Raw genomic sequence first — 17,505 nt, forward strand, 5'->3', positions numbered from 1 at the left:
TGGTATGAGGTGGGTCTGTGCCCATGGCAGCGGGAATTTGCTGATCTGTGACGGCACCATTTAAGCACAAAGATATCTACAGATTTTGGAGCCACATATAATGCCATCCAGATCCTTTTTCAGATGCACCCTGCAGGACAACGCCAACCCATGATCTGCCAGGATTACCAGAGCATGGCTGTGTAAGCAGACTGTAGGTATGAGACTGGACTGCCTGCAGTCCTGACCTGTCAGCAACTGAGAGTAGCTGATTATAAGAAGTGCAAAATACAATAATTAAAAGCCCCATATAATTCCACAGCTGAAGACCGGCATAATGGATGAGTGGTGAATAATTCTGCTTCCTAAGCTGGTGTCTTCAGTGCCCAAACGCTTAATAAGTGACATGAAAAGAAGTGGTGATGCTACACAGTGGTGACACTCCACTGTCCCAACTTTGTTGGAGTGTGTTGCAGTCATCAGATTTTACATGACTGCACATTCAGATAAAACAATGACATTTATATGGTAAAACATCAAATAATGTGCTGTAGCGTTTTTAATATTTTACAGGGTGAATATGGAATTTGCAAATCACTCCTTTTTGTTTATATTAGCATTTTCCAAACTGACCTGGGCTTTTGTAACTGGGATTGTTTGGGTCACAAATGGGTTCTGCACGTGACAGCAGGCTGCTGTTCTGATTCTGCCTGGTAGCCAATAACGATCACAGGCAAACGGACACAGCAAAGGATAGTCAGGCACGTAGCCGACACTTCAATGATAAGAGAATAATCAGGAATTAAAATACAAACAAATTGATTTAAAATTCCATTTTCTGTCAACACATAATGAATATATGCTTAAGGTAGATGCTTCTAGCTTGCATTCATATTAATCAAAATTTGTTAAGCAAAAACAATTTTTATTGTGGTATTCCGATCGGCGTTCCCTTCAACGAATTTAATACACTATGCACTATTTTAATCGATTTACTTATTCAATAATGATACACTTCCATAACTATAATGGTATGATACACTGCAGTAAAATTTAACGGATAAATTATTCAGATTCACTTGAACACATGTATCATCACAGTTACACAAAGAGGTTCCTCAACTGCGAAAAATAAGCCTAGATATTTATTATTATTAAAGTAGACTCACATTGAAATTATAAATAAATATAAGAAACATTTTGATTTTCCGGATAACACGTTACATTTGCCAGGTTTCCTCAAAAATTGTGAAAATACAAGGTTTAGCAGGCAAGCAAGGAAAGCAGGTGCGAGATGGAAAGGTGAGCAGAAGGTTTTTGTTTTGATGTAAGTGGTAAGCAGATTCTGATGTTTTAGCGAGAGATGATAGAGCCATGAAAAATATCATGTATTGAGGGATGACAGAGCTATGAAAATCATACATTTTATACCCCTCAAAGGACAGAGGAATAAGGAAAAAAACACGTTTAACATTTTTCTCGGACCGAGGTAAACCGCAGATACGGGGGACTACTGTACAGCTGACTTCTCAGGTATATATACTGTCTGTGTAAGGTTTAGTGATTTACATTTTACAACATGAAACTTTCAATACACGTGTAATAGTTTTTGATATTCCACATTATTTTTAGTAAACATACCAGTGCATGGCTAGAATATGCTTTCTGATGGATAAAATGCTTTTTGAAGCATATTCAAAGAAAGTTGTGATGGGGTAATTTAGCTATTCTGGAAGTTAAAAGATTTAATATAATTACATTGAGTGATTTAAGTGATACATACATGCACAAATACAAATCATAGGTCAAAACATTACTAAATTTGACAAAATTCAAGATTCAAAGCATTTATTGTCATATGTACAGTAGAAAGTGCATTTCTCTGTGCAATGAAATTCTTACTTTGCTGTCCACACAAAAAATGCTGAGATACAATATAATAGAAAAAAGAAAATGAAAAATAAATAAAGTGTAATGTGCAAAAGAGCTTAATGTGCAAAAAATTACAGTATGAGGTAGTATGGTATGGTAGTATGATGTCCATTATTCATACTCCTGTCGGCTGTTAAGGAGTCTGATGGCAGTGGGGAAGAAGGAGCTGTTAAGTCAGGAGGTTCTAGATCTCACACTTCTGTGCCTCCGTCCTGAGGGCAGAAGTGTGAACAGTCTGTGTTGGGGGTGTGTGGGGTCTTTGAGGATGGAGGCAGCTCTCCTCTGGACTCCGCGGTGGTAGCTGCTCTGCAAAGAGGGCAGCAGAGTCCTGATGATCTTCTCAGCAGTCTTCACTATTCTCTGCAGGCGTTTGCAGTCCATAGCTGTAGTGCTGCCGTACCACGTGGTGATGCAGTTGGTCAGTGTGCTCTCCACAGTGCAGCTGGTCAGTGTGCTCTCCACAGTGCAGCTGGTCAGTGTGCTCTCCACAGTGCAGCTGGTCAGTGTGCTCTCCACAATGCAGCTGGTCAGTGTGCTCTCCACAGTGCAGCTGGTCAGTGTGCTCTCCACGATGCAGCTGGTCAGTGTGCTCTCCAGAATGCAGTTGGTCAGTGTGCTCTCCACAATGCAGCTGTAGAAGTTGCTGAGGATCTTGCTTAACATACCAAACTTCCTCAGCCTCCTCAGGAAGTACAGCCACTGTTGAACCTTCTTCACCAGCTGTGTGGTGTTCAGTGTCCAGCTGAGGTCCTCACTGATGTGGGCGCCCAGGTTCTTAAAGCTGCTCACCATCTCCACTTCAAGCTCCCAGATGAACAGTGGCTGATGAGGCCTCTTCCTCTTCCTCATGTCCACTCTCATCTCCTTTGTCTTGTCTGTGTTGCGGGTGAGGTTGTTGTCCTCACACCATGACACCAGACCGGTCACCTCTCTCCTGTAGGCCGCTTCATCCCGTAGGCCAGTGATGCGATCGTTCACTGCGGTGTCATCCGCAAACTTCAGGATGATGTTGTCTTTGTGGGGGGCGACACAGTTGTGGGTGAACAGGGTGTAGAGGATGGGGCTGAGGACACAACCCTGTGGGATGCCAGTGTTTGCGGTGATGCTGGCTGAAGTCCTGTTACCGATCCTGACAGACTGAGGTCTGCTAGTCAAAAAGTCCAGGAGTCAGTCACAGAGGGTGGGGTGCAGGCCGAGTGTGGTCAATTGTAGGTGACCGTGCCGAAGGCGAGCTGTAATCAACAAAGAGCATCCTGAAGTAGGAGTCTTTGTTTTCCAGGTGGGAGAGGGAATAGTGAAGGGCAGCAGCGATGGCGTCTGATGTCGACCTGCTGGGTTGGTAGGCATACTGCAGGGGGTCCCGAGTGTCTGGGATGTTGCTCTGGATGTTGCTCAAAACACTTTGCGATGATTGGAGTGAGTGCTACTGGTCTTTAGTCATTCATTATAATTATAAAAGCCAGAGGCAGAAATAAATGAGAGCTGTAGAGATGGGCTGATCCACATTTATTCAGTTCTGATCAGTACTACTATGATTTTTATTGGTCTGTTGTGCATAATCAGACTGATTATAAAATTGGTGAATATAAGCATTGTCTTCCACCTGCTGCCCTTCTCTTTTCTTATACGTTGGAATGGCGAAAAAATAAACCCCATTTCCTTTTTTTTTTGCCTGACGATCATGCAATCTGCTTTAACAGACTTTCTTACTTCTGCATTTAATTTTACACTTGTTGAATTCACCTGCAATGAAGGCCCTATGATCAGCAATGACTGGATGAACAGACACTCAAGATCGGTCAGATCCAACATTGTTCTTATTTTTTGACATTTTATATAGCAGATACCTAGTGTGACCCTGCTTTAGTTATTTTGCTGAAAATAAAATTTATATTGATTTAAGAACTTTTGAATTCTGTGGATATTTTGTTGTATTTCTGAGGGAAAAATGGCACATTGCTATTGGAGCTCAAGAAGTAAAAGGCGCAGAATCAAAGCAAAAGTTGAAGAACATCTGATAACCATAAGATAGCTGATAACCATTCCTCTTGCTCCCCCTGTTGGACATGGTTCATCCTTTGTGGTGGTATGCTGACATTACCCTGGATACCTTGGCTCTCAATGCACCACAAAGATTTGCTGTCCTGGTCAAAGATTTGCCATTGAGAGACGCATAAACAATTTGTCCTCTTTTGAACTCTGTCTCCCTTTGTGTGGACTGCAGTGTTTTATGTCCAGCTGTGCTATTGGTCTGCTAATTCAACCTTCACACTCTGCTCTTACTGATAGAATGTGCAGTCAGTGAAGATGGGCCACCAGGCCGTGCATATATAGGTGTGAAACCTCAAACACTATATATACACTGCACGTGTGACCAGTGTTTCAGTTTCATTGTCCAACCCCTGTGTGTCTGTGTGTGTCTGTGTGTGTGTGTGTGTGTGGGGGGGGGGGGGGGGCATCTAGGTATACCTTATGTTGTGGGGCACAAAAACCTGTTATTTTGATATTTTATTTATCTTGAAACCGGTCTCCATTTGGATAACCTCAACTTTATAAAATTCTGCAATCAAAAAACTAAAAATTCCAAGAGGCTTGTATTTTGTTGGGTTACTTATAGTTAAGGTTAGGTCTGGGTACGGGTTCAAGTCATTCTTTTTGTATTTTGGTTTTGCCCACTGAAATTAATGGATGGTTGCCACAAAAGATATGAGTACAGGTCCGTGTGTGTGTGTGTGTTTGTAATAGAGCTTTTTGTCACAATATGCTGGAACAGAATAGGAACATATATGAACATAAGTTTGACTGCACCTTACGCGTACCGTGCTTTTCATGTTTGATGATGGACGGAAGAGGAACAGACTGACGGTTAGCATGAACAAAAAGGAAGCAGAGCTCAGCATCTCAGAATATTTTGCAGGATCCCGTGACAGAGCAGGAAACCGAGCAGTTAGAGCTCAAAGAGGATCAAGAAAAAAGTCGCGAGTTTCACATTTATGAGTGTCAGTAGAGTTGATGCATTTGTACTGAGATTGAGCGTTTTTTTTTTTATTTCAAAGGTTTGTATTTAGCTATTTGAACTGTCATTGTTTATTAAAATGTATATCTATATTTTGCATTTAAATGGTGTATAAATAATATTATTAAGACAACATGACTCATTATGACTCATTACTTAGTACGCCCCCAACTCCAACCCCAGATTAATATTCTTTCGCTGTTAATAAAGAAATCGGTCTGGGTCTACATGACATTTGGTTTAGGTTCTCCTTCAAAATGAAATGGAAATAGCTTTGTTAAATTTTATACAAATTTTGTACATCACAGCTTCATATCATAATATTACAGAAGACGCAATGTGCAAACTGTTTCTTAGAAAATCACATGGCAGTGTTTTAATTTCAGATTTCATTTCAGAAATCACTTTGGAAGTGGACGATCACTCCTGGGTGTCATTTATGGGTGTAAGATGACGCAGATATAACATTCGAATTCCACACAGACCCCACTTGGGCAAACTCATGCTGGTCCTCTATGGAATCCATGGCCAAACCTGATTTGAATCAGTTATATTTCCCATTTAAAACACACATGGGCCCACGTGAAAATACGGTCTGGGTCCGATATGAGTCCAGTCACAATTTCCCAAATGGGACCCAGCTGAAACTCATTTAGATCCCTCATGGAATCCATTTGGGTCCCCATACAGGCCCCATCTGAGCCCAGTTAGGATAACCAAAATGGGCGCCATTTCTAACCCAGAAGCCACATTTGCAAACACATATGGGGTCACCATGGAGACCATAGCCAAACCCATTTGGGGCCCATGAAGTTGCTAATTTTTAAGCTCTATGGGTCCCATGTGAAAATGTTGGTTGCAAAATATATATTACACACACACACTCACACACACACACACACACACACACACACACATCCACCCATACATACAGTCATGTGAAAAAACTAGGACACCCACTAAATATTTAGTACTTAATTAAGAAATATCAACATATCAATATTAAATTTTGTTTCAAATTATATTTGTAGATAAACGTGATGAAATTGCATCACCTATGCAAAAACAAAAAACAAATTCACTTATTTAACTTAGAAATTAACTAAGATTCCAATTCCTACTGAGGAAAAAGTTAGGACACCCTGTGCCCTAATAGCTAGTATGACCCCCTTTGGTTGAAATAAGCTCAATGAGACGTTTCCAAAACCACACATCAATCTCTGAAATCGCTCGCAATCCTCCAATGCAGAATTCCTTAAGCTGTGTGATACTTGAAAGTTATCTCACTTGCACGTTTCAAATCACCCCACAGTATCACAATAAGATTCAGATCCGGACTTTGACTTGGCTATTCCAGAACTCTCCATTTCTCTCTTCTAAGCCTTTTCTTGGTAGATTTACTGGAATGTTTTGGGTCATTGTCATTTTGCATGGTCCACCCCCACTTCAGCTTCAACTTCTGGATGGATGATCTCACATTGTCCTGAAGCACCCGCTGATACGATGAAGAATTCATAGTGGATTCTATGATGGTGAGCTGGCCAGGTTCTGCTGCAGCAAAGCAGCCCCAAACCATGACATTTCCACCCCCATGCTTCACAGCTGGTATGAGGTTCTTTTGCTCACCAAACATGTCCTCTGTTACTGCGTCCAAATAATTCAATTTTAGATTGATCTGTCCAAAGCACATTGTTCCAAATGTCCTGGGGCCTCATGTATAAACGGTGCGTACGTACGAAAATGTTGCGTACGTCCATTTCCACGCTCACGTCGAGATGTATAAAAACGAAACTTGGCGTACCGCTACGCACATTCTCACGGCAGCTCCCCACATGGCGTACGCACGTTTCTGCTCGGTTTTGTACACGGACGGCTCCCAGTGGTAAATCATTGCTACTGTGGTTTCCCTTTTTTAACTCACAATCATGACGCTGACTTTACCCAATACACCGACTTTAATTGTATGTTTTTTACAAATGTATGGAACCTGGTTTTTATTCAATTTGTAACAATAAAACAGTGCAGAAAATGACCGAACTATTACACCTGCCATGGCAGTTCTTGCGTTATTGGAAGACGTAGCTTATAGAAGAATTGGAAGAGAGCGTGTATTCAGTGGTTTAGTCAGGTGATTTAGTCAACACCAAGTCGCGCCATGCCAGCTGTATGCGACGGCATAATCCGCTTGTCACCCAGATATATAAAAATTTCTTACACTGTGGTCGAACAGGCAAACATTAAAGTGTAATTTACAGCGATGTCCGGTTTTCCCAATGTAATCGGAGTCATTGACTGCACTCACATTACTATAAAAGAACCTTCAGAGAACAAACATATGCAAAATTTACATATGCAAATATGCATAATCATGGGCGGGTCGGGGGGATGGCTGTGGGCTCATTCACGTACGTAAAATTTCACACTCATTGGGATTTATAAAGGGAATGTGCGTCGATCTGTGCTTACGCACAGTTTTATGCATCTGGATTTTTTCTTGGTTACACACACTCCTAGTTTTGTCCGTACGTCATGTTTTAGTGTGAATTCTACACACGTCGTAATACATGAGGCCCCAGGTCTTTGTCAAGGTGGGTCTCTGGCAAACTTGCCCTGATATTTTTTGACAGCAAGGGCTTCATACTTGCACACCTCCAAAATCAAACCTGCACTGTCTCATTCTGATGGCAGATACATGCACCTTGACATCAACTGTGGCAAGAGCTTCCTGTATGACCCGTGATGACATTTTATAATTTTTGGAGACTTCTTTCAGCATCTTGAGGTCTGTTTTTGGGCTGAATTTGAGAGGACAGCCTGCCCTGGCCATTCTGGTTGTTGTTTTAAATGTTCTCCACTTGAAAATTATTTTCCGGACAGTGGAATGTCTGAGTCCAAACTCTTGTGATCTTTTTATTTCCCTTCCCAGACTCATATGCATCTACAAGCTTCTTTCTGAAGGCCTCAGAGCTCTTTGGATCTTACATGGTGATATCACTCATTTCAACAATCAAGGGCAAAACAAACTAAATGCCTGTGGTTTAAATAGAAGAAGCTCTGTAAATAATCATTTTCACCCGATGTGGTGCAGATGAATGTATATCTAGGCATTTTACACAGTAATGGATGTGAAGGTGTCCTAACTTTTTCCTCAGTGGAAATTGGCATCATAGTTAATTTCTTCTGTTAATTAAGTGGATTTCTTTCTTGTTGTTAAGTTATATGTCCTCATCAGTCACAATGTTTTTACATTGTCTGTATTATTTTTGTTGAACTATACGATGTAGTGTACTAAAAATGACAGGTGTGGGTTACTGTGGGTCAGTGTGGGCAGGGCAAACCCACACTAACCCCACGTGGGGCCCATGCCGGTTAGCCCACGCAGGGCCCGCAGCCATTTTGCCCTCTGGGGCCCCTATGTGGGTTTTCTGTGGGCCAGTCCACAGTTGGGCCTGCAGCAGTTTTGTTTGAGAGCCGCTTTCTAATTAGAACTGCACACAGTCACCACAACGAAGGAAGGCACAAAACAACGAAGGGGAAACGTCAATGACCGATCTAGGGAACTAACTCAGACGCAGACTGATATACACAAGACACAGCAAAATGAACAAGAAACAGCTGGGCACAATCGGGGAAGCACACGTGGATGATCAGGGGGGCGTGGCACACACGAGGACTGGATGCGCGGGTCATAACAATTATTATTATTATCCATCCATCCATTTTCCAAACCGCTTATCCTACTCGGTCGCGGGGGTCCGGAGCCTATCCCAGAAGCAACGGGCACAAGGCAGGGACCAACCCAGGATGGGGGGCCAGCCCATCACAGGGCACAGTTACACACCAGTCACTCACACATGCACTCCTACGGGCAATTTTAGTAACTCCAACCTCAGAGAGCTCTTTGGATCTCACCATGGTGATACCACTCATTTCAACAATCAAGAGCAAACCAAACTAAATGCCTGTGGTTTAAATAAGACAGGCTCCACCAAGAAGCTCTGTAAATAATCATTTTCACCCGATGTGGTGCAGATGAATCTATATCTAGGCATTTTACACAGTAATGGATGTGAAGGTGTCCTAACTTTTACCTCAGTGGAAATTGGCGTTTTTATTTTTAATTGCTCCTCTGTGCGATATTTTTTTGGTATGGAGAACAGAGCTGAAAGCGCAACAGATTATGGGCCCAGGCGTGACACCGGAGGAAGATGGCAGAGGTTAGTTTTCGATGGGGATGAAAATAATTACGAACTCTGGGAAGTAAAATTTCTCACGAGTGTCTGGCTGCAGAAGGGGCCTGACAGCGCGTGTCCTCTGTCAAGCTTTCCACTCTCAAGCCCCTACGTCATTTCCGTTAAAACGACAGATTATCCGGAAATTCCGAGGTGACGATCTTCCATTAAAACATGGCTGCCTCCATGAACACGCTGTTGTGTGTTGTTGCTTTATATTTCAGCAGATTTGGAGTGAGATTATTTTTTCCAAGAGACAAACAAACAACCCCTCCTGTGGACAAATCCGTCTTGCCAACCCCCAATACGTAATTTCTATTTAAACGATGGAATCCGTCTCAAACCTGAAAAATATAGTTGTACATATGTGTGTAAATAAATGTACTGCTACTGTATGTGTTATTATTGTGAGACATCAGACTATAGCTAATATGTACTTTCAATCATTATTTTCTTGTGCCATATTTATGCCGTCAAATATTGTACTGGTGTCAAATAATGTCAGCATTTAAATGTTTATACGGAAACTTTTAAGTCATAATCTAATAAACATATTTTGTGCGTTATTGGTTATTGACAAAACGTATTTGTTTTACCCAAGATATGTGCGAAGTAATAACATCATTTTAATAACGATGTCTAGAGTCCAGTGTTCCAGCATAGATTTAGAGTCTAGTGTGCCTAAATAGCTAATTAGAACTTTCTTACCATGTATTACACTATATATGATATATTAATACATACCTCAATATTATGTAAACATATGACGAAGTCAGTCATTTTTTAATAAAAAAAATAAAAATATTTTTAATTACATTGTGAAGACAATAATATAATGTGAAGTTGAAATCGTTGTATAATCGTATGAAGTTGTTAATCGTAATTTAAATAAACGTTTGCCAGTAAAAAGTTGTGCTTTGGTACTGGCCATAATACAATATTTTTACTATGTTAATTTTTTTCTAAGGAGAATTAAATTTCTACAAGAAAAACTACCATTCTAGTTATTTACAAACTATGTCGTTTTTAATAATAATAAAAAAATCCTCACAAAACAGCAAAAGGTTTATTTTTCACACCCAACAGGATGTCAACAGAATACAGTATAAAACACTTAAATATATGAACTACTTTATAAAATGACAACAAATACTATATACAAATAACAGATCTTTGAAAATATACAATAATTTACAGTACTGCAATCAGTGATTAAGGATTTTTCACTGAAAACAGATGCATATATATGACTAATATATAAAATAACTGACTGATGCGGAGAAGCAGGCGAAGGGAGCCGTGAATGCGAATAAACGGGGTTTAATCAGGGTAAAAAGGGAATCACAGGGAACAAGGCACGTAGCAACAACAACGACAAATCTGGGGAATGAACTAGAACACAAACTGAAATACACAAGACAAACAAGATCAAACAGGAAAGCTGGTAACAAGCGGGATTCACACGAGATAAATGAGGTGGGCGTGGTCCACATGAGGTCTGAACGATCGGTTGTGACAATAACAATGTACTGTACAGTGAACCTACTACACTAAACCACGAAACACGATTAAGCCCTTGTCGGCTGTGTTTTCTAAAAACAAATGCATGTCTTTGAAACATTTGAAAATTGAAATAAAAAGGGATAGACAACGATATCTTTCTCTTCTTCAGTTTAATATTCAGTTATGAAGTCCATCTTGCCACTCCTGACAACGGTAAGTCACGTCGGAGTCACGTCGTCTTGTCTCTCTATATACTTGTATATACAGTAGCTGAGATGACTATAAAGATTACTTTGTCTTTGGCTGACTTTTTTATGTGACCGAGCACTACTGTTAGGACTTTAAGGTAAACATGAGTTGCCTGTAGGAAGGCGATGAGTTCGACACACGCGTATTTCGACGTGATAATTAATTTTTAAATAGTTAAGCCATACATTCCACGACTTCAGAATTATCCGCACAAGATGGATTCTTATAGCTTGCATGAAGAAGAATTCTGTCGTTCGAACGGAAATGACGTAGGGGCTTGAGCGTGGAAAGGGGCCTGGCAAAGGACACGCGCTCTCAGTTCCATTCTGCAGCCAGACCCTTCTCAAATTTCTCGCCACCTGAGAATAATGGGCTTAAAAGACACGATCCTGTCCACCGCTGATCCAGATGCAGAAAAGAACGCCGAATGTTACGCAGAGTTATACTACGGGACCGTTGAATGCTTGAATCTGACTGGCTGACGAACGTTCTGAGGTGTGCAATTATTTTCAGGGAAACGCACAGCGAACGTAGTTCCAGGCAGCTCTCTTGACCGCATTACAGTTCCATATCACTTCGCGTAGTTAACTGTAATAACGGAAATTAGCATACAGTACCTATACAGCACACAGGACTAACAAAAACAACAACATGACAGACGATTTTCCGAAAGTAAATTCCGCTTCGCGTCGTGGCCGCATCACCACCTCGGGTGTGCATTATTTTCTAATAATTCAACGGCCCGTCGTCAATTATTCCTTACTTAATCCAACTGCTCGATGATAGAAGCCTATCGCTAGTGATGAGAGAGGCGGCAGATGATGGCAGAAAAGCTTTACAAATACTACGGAGTCATTACACCAGTAAGGGTAAGCCCCGAATTATTGCCCTGTATACAGAACTAACCTCATTACAAAAAGAGCCAGAATAATCTATAACGGACTATATCATTCGAGCTGAAAAGGCCGTAATATCCCTGCGAAACGCGAAGGAAATAATTAGCGACAGGCTTATAATAGCCATGATTCTGAAGGGCCTCCCGGAATCGTACAAAAACTTCGCTATTCATACGACGCAGAGCAGCGAGGAATTAACACTTACTCAATTCAAAAGTAAACCAAGAAGCTACGAAGAGACGGAAAAGTTCGGCATAAAAAATAAATCAGATAATGTAATGAAAGTGGACGTTTCATCTATAACCTGCTCAACACTTGTTTTTGCCTAGGTCATACAATTACATCACCTTTATCTACAGTTATAATTTGAAAGATTTCATTTTGATATGTTGATAATTCTTAATAAAGAACTAAATATGTAATGGGTGTCAATTTTTTCACATGACTATATACATAACATACACACATATATACATATAACACACACGCACACAGACAGATCATCGTAATTTTTTAAAAGATACATACCGTCAGAATTAATGATGAACTTGAAGAATATTAGTATAATAGCGAGACTTTTGGTCTTCATTTTCATCCTTTACTTGATTACTTCTTATCGTACATATAATGGGCGTCGGCAGGTCCTATCATTCTAGCCCTGCGTATTTTAGGCGTAGCCCCGAGTATTTTATCCAGGATACAAATCTTCCTTCCTTAAAAAAACATTCAAACCCCATATAAACTTCACTTAGCCCCTGATCTTTTTAACTGCTAGAAACTCCCCTGCCCCATATTAAAACGAATACACATGTATCCGCTTTGATTAACGCAGCTCAGTCTTATCTTCCTACCCGCTACATTTACTTTCACTTTCGACCTGAGCATAACGGTTCGTCTTCCTTCTCCTTCCTCGATGTTTATGGCGGTTGGCAGCCAGCTTTAATGGAGCATTACCGCCACCGACTGGACTGGAGTGTGGAACAGGACGCTAACCTCCCAACAGGGAGAGAAAACTAGATAAAAAAAAACACTACATTCGCTTGATCAGACACGTCCCCAGCAAACATGCCCATTTGGGGCCCGCGTGGCCAGGTGTGGGTTAACTGTGGGTTAGTGTGGGCAGGGCAAACCCACACTAACCCCACGCAGGGCCCGCAGCCATTTTGCCCTCTGGGGCCCCTATGTGGGTTTTCTGTGGGCCAGCCCATAGTTGGGCCAACAGCAGTTTTGTTTCAGAGCCACTTTCTAATTAGAACTGCACACAGTCACCAAGGCATGTAATTATTATTAATTATTATTAGTGATTAATTAAACTAATTGTTAAGAATTTATTATTATCAATAGCAACATCAATAATAATAATTATTATTGATGGCCATTTATTAATTCATTAATAATAATAATAATAATAATAATGTTATTATTATCCATCCATCCATCCATTTTCCAAACCGCTTATCCTACTGGGTCGTGGGGGGTCCGGAGCCTATCCCGGAAGCAATGGACACGAGGCAGGGAACAACCCAGGATGGGGGGCCAGCTCAATGCAGGGCACATTCACACACCATTCACTCACCTGAAGTTCCTGTAAATTTATTGGAAAGACACTGTTTAAAATTAAACGACACTAATCATCTCCGCACAAGTAGTTTGTCTCACCGGTAAATCGTTATGAATTTTTTTTACATTATCTTTTTATTTTTGATATGTAGTGTTGGTCATATGTATAACATCTATCTACAGTGTTTCGTATCACATAAATCAATATTGATGTAGGTGCTTACAGACACGATTCATTTTCTAAATACTTAGTCTCCAAATACTTTGTATTCAATTTTCAATGTTTTCATTTTATCTTTTAACCTGTCTGTGAACAGATGTGTTTGAAACATATTACTTATAGTTTATTACTGCTAATTTCAATAAGTGGAAATATTCTGCATACGTATTACTAACAATGTTGTGGTATACTGGCAGTATAGGACCAAACTAATTTTGTTATTTGTTAAAGACCCACAGAGCATGTCCACGGGGACACTGGAGCACTGTGGCTTCACAGCTTTCCTCACTCCCAATGACCCCCCAGTAGGTCCACAGTATGTCCAATGTGCCCACAGTACACCCCACAGTGTGCCCAATGTGCCCACAGTACACCCCACAGTGTGCCCAATGTGCCCACAGTACACCCCACAGTGTGCCCAATGTGCCCGCAGTACACCCCACAGTGTGCCCAATGTGCCCACAGTACACCCCACAGTGTGCCCAATGTGCCCACAGTACACCCCACAGTGTGCCCACAGTATGTCCAATGTGCCCACAGTACACCCCACAGTGTGCCCACAGTATGTCCAATGTGCCCACAGTACACCCCACAGTGTGCCCACAGTATGCCCAATGTGCCCGCAGTACACCCCACAGTGTGCCCAATGTGCCCACAGTACACCCCACAGTGTGCCCACAGTATGTCCAATGTGCCCACAGTACACCCCACAATGTGCCCACAGTATGCCCAATGTGCCCGCAGTACACCCCACAGTGTGCCCACAGTATGCCCAATGTGCCCGCAGTACACCCCACAGTGTGCCCAATGTGTCCACAGTACACCCCACAGTGTGCCCACAGTATGTCCAATGTGCCCACAGTACACCCCACAGTGTGCCCACAGTATGTCCAATGTGCCCACAGTACACCCCACAGTGTGCCCACAGTATGCCCAATGTGCCCACAGTACACCCCACAGTGTGCCCACAGTATGCCCACAGTATGTCCAATGTGCCCACAGTTCACCCCACAGTGTGCCCACAGTATGCCCACAGTATGTCCAATGCGCCCATAGTACACCCCACAGTGTGCCCAAAGTATGCCCACAGTATGTCCAATGTGCCCACAGTACACCCCACTATTTGCCCAAAGTGCCCGCAATACACCCCACAGTATGTCCAATGTGCCCACAGTACACCACACAGTGTGCCCACAGTATGCCCACAGTATGTCCAATGAGCCCACAGTACACCCCACAGTTTGCCCAAAGTGCCCGCAATACACCCCACAGTGTGCCCACAGTTCACCCCACAGTGTGCCCACAGTATGCCCAATGTACCCGCAGTACACCCCACAGTGTTCCCAATGTGCCCGCAGTACACCCCACAGTGTGCCCAATGTGCCCACAGTACACCCCACAGTGTGCCCACAGTATGCCCAATGTGCCCACAGTACACCCCACAATGTGCCCAATGTGCCCGCAGTACACCCCACAGTGTGCCCAATGTGCCCACAGTACACCCCACAGTGTGCCCACAGTATGCCCAATGTGCCCACAGTACACCCCACAATGTGCCCAATGTGCCCGCAGTACACCCCACAGTGTGCCCAATGTGCCCACAGTACACCCCACAGTGTGCCCAATGTGCCCGCAGTACACCCCACAGTGTGCCCAATGTGCCCGCAGTACACCCCACAGTGTGCCCAATGTGCCCGCAGTACACCCCACAGTGTGCCCAATGTGCCCGCAGTACACCCCACAGTGTGCCCAATGTGCCCGCAGTACACCCCACAGTGTGCCCAATGTGCCCGCAGTACACCCCACAGTGTGCCCAATGTGCCCGCAGTACACCCCACAGTGTGCCCAATGTGCCCGCAGTACACCCCACAGTGTGCCCAATGTGCCCGCAGTACACCCCACAGTGTGCCCAATGTGCCCGCAGTACACCCCACAGTGTGCCCAATGTGCCCGCAGTACACCCCACAGTGTGCCCAATGTGCCCGCAGTACACCCCACAGTGTGCCCAATGTGCCCACAGTACACCCCACAGTATGCCCAATGTGCCCGCAGTACACCCCACAGTGTGCCCAATGTGCCCGCAGTACACACCACAGTATGCCCAAGGTGCCCACAGGACAAGCAGAGGGTGGTGTTTGCTGCCAGACACTCACCATTACTTGCCCAGTGGCCAGATTGCTGCCGCCTGACTGAGACCATCTTTTTAAACTCGGTACCTTCCACTGCAGTCCAGAGAAGAGGGGGGCTGGCAAAGTGTCCAGATGGGATCTCATCCTGGACGGCTACAGGAAAATCAGGCAGCTCATTCTGGCCAGTGGGGCAGTTATGCAGCAGACCACCCTGCAGCTGGTGGATGTGAGCCACACCACCCTCATACAGTGGCACAACAAGAGGGTGAAGAGGCAGGACACCACAGTGTTGAAGCAGGGGCTGAAGTGTGGCGCCTGACCCTCCTGCTAATGTGCGCCCCCCCACCTGCACACCCCCCACCAGACCCGGCTTACCAGTATCATCTGCCTGCCAGCCCTGTGAGCCAAACGCAGATGAAGAGGAGGATCTCGCTCGCAGTCGCGACACCACCGGCTTTGAAGCTGCGCCTGCAGAGGCAGCGCCTGCCTGTTCCACCCTCGGGGCCTTGGCTGATGACTCCGGCTCCAGGGAATTCTCAGGTGCCTGTCCTGACTGCTGCTACTCAGGCCCTGGCTGTCAGACTGTCATCTGACACTCCTGTTCCTGCCCCAGCCCAGAAATTGTCAGGGAAAGTGGTGCACAACACATGCAAAAAATGTGGACAGTTCAGGACAGCGGACTCTGGGCACAGCTGATACAAGGGCATTGTGTACTGCTCCTCTGTAGAGGCTCTTCCCAAGGAGCAGTGGCTGGAGGACATAAAAAAGGTTGTAAATAAAACTGCTAAATATATAATGTTACATTTAAATATTCAGTATATTCAGCATTGTTAATACACAAGTAATATAAAGTTGATAATCAGTAATGCATAAACAAATCATGTTATTTCCAACAATAAAAAAATAAATGCTAAAGCAAATAATGAAGAACTCAAATTCTGGAAACTGTGATAGAGAATTAGGACAAACCCCTTTCTTATCCTTTTTTCTCCTTTTTCCCTTTTTTCCTCTCCTTTTTCCTCTTCCCCCCATAACAAACTATTGTTCTCTGGCTTGTGGGCAGAGTGTGTGACTCAGAGACTGTTAACCCTCTGTGTGGGTTCAATGCTGGCCTCAGGACAGCCTCGTCTATTTATATTTATTAATTTTGTTCCCCAGTGTTTCTTGTTTTCTTGTCTGTTTTCCCAGTTATAAGTCGCTCTGCTGTTTTTCTGTTCACTACTCTTATTGTTTCTCTTATTTTGTTCTGTAAATTGTCCTAATGTACTAATTCCCAGTGTGGTCAGTGTTTCAGGTCTGTGCTGACTTCTCCAAGTTGGGGTTTAGGCTCCACGGCTGTCCAGTCTGACGATACCCAGTGTATGTCTACACTGTATTACATTGTATTGTTATTGTAACTCGCTCCACCTGTTGCTTGTTGCTCGGTTGCTCTCGGTTGATTGATTAATTGTCATGTTCCACACCTGCACTCTCGTTAATTGGTTACCTGGTTATATTTAAGTGCCTTCTGCGTTATCTAGTTAATTATTAAGTGTGATGTGTTCCTATGTGCTGGAAGTACTGGCCCCTTGGTTTGTGTTAACGATTTGTTTCTTTAATAAGCCCCTTTTTTCTTGGAGCTGCTAAGTGGATCGTCACCTTCCTTCCTGCCTGCGTCATGCCCCACCGCCATGACTGAATCTCATTCAAAGAAATCTGCTGCCCTCTGCTCTGTTCTGGATAACCTCAGTCAATCAGATCCCTCCTCAATACACACAGACGATGACAGAAATACGAGTGTATGATGATC

The 17,505-nt window shown here is 43.2% G+C and overlaps 3 protein-coding genes across 17 annotated transcripts in view; 2 read left to right on the forward strand and 1 right to left on the reverse strand.

Annotated features, from left to right (window-relative positions):
• The window catches only part of LOC125704423 (uncharacterized), a 43,283-nt gene extending 30,416 nt beyond the window's left edge, over window positions 1–12,867 (reverse strand). For 4 of the 10 annotated variants that reach the window (XR_007381127.1, XR_007381125.1, XR_007381126.1 and 1 more), the window contains exon 1: window positions 12,336–12,854. Coding sequence is in view for 4 of the 10 variants with exons in the window: in XM_048969964.1 (XP_048825921.1) it covers window positions 12,336–12,402 (67 nt within the window). In the remaining 6 variants the exon portion in view is untranslated. Of the gene's footprint in view, window positions 1–612; window positions 755–12,335 lie in introns of all 10 variants that reach the window. The other 6 variants (XR_007381124.1, XR_007381123.1, XM_048969961.1 and 3 more) reach the window with 3 other exon arrangements.
• LOC125704417 (NACHT, LRR and PYD domains-containing protein 5-like) overlaps window positions 1–17,505 on the forward strand; it is a 97,228-nt gene that overhangs the window by 75,343 nt on the left and 4,380 nt on the right. The window lies entirely within an intron of this gene.
• The window catches only part of LOC125704420 (protein NLRC3-like), a 91,869-nt gene that overhangs the window by 70,406 nt on the left and 3,958 nt on the right, over window positions 1–17,505 (forward strand). The gene's annotated exons all lie outside the window — the stretch shown is intronic.

Source organism: Brienomyrus brachyistius, chromosome 12 (assembly GCF_023856365.1).
Source record: "Brienomyrus brachyistius isolate T26 chromosome 12, BBRACH_0.4, whole genome shotgun sequence".
In the NCBI taxonomy this organism is placed as follows: Eukaryota; Metazoa; Chordata; class Actinopteri; order Osteoglossiformes; family Mormyridae; genus Brienomyrus; species Brienomyrus brachyistius.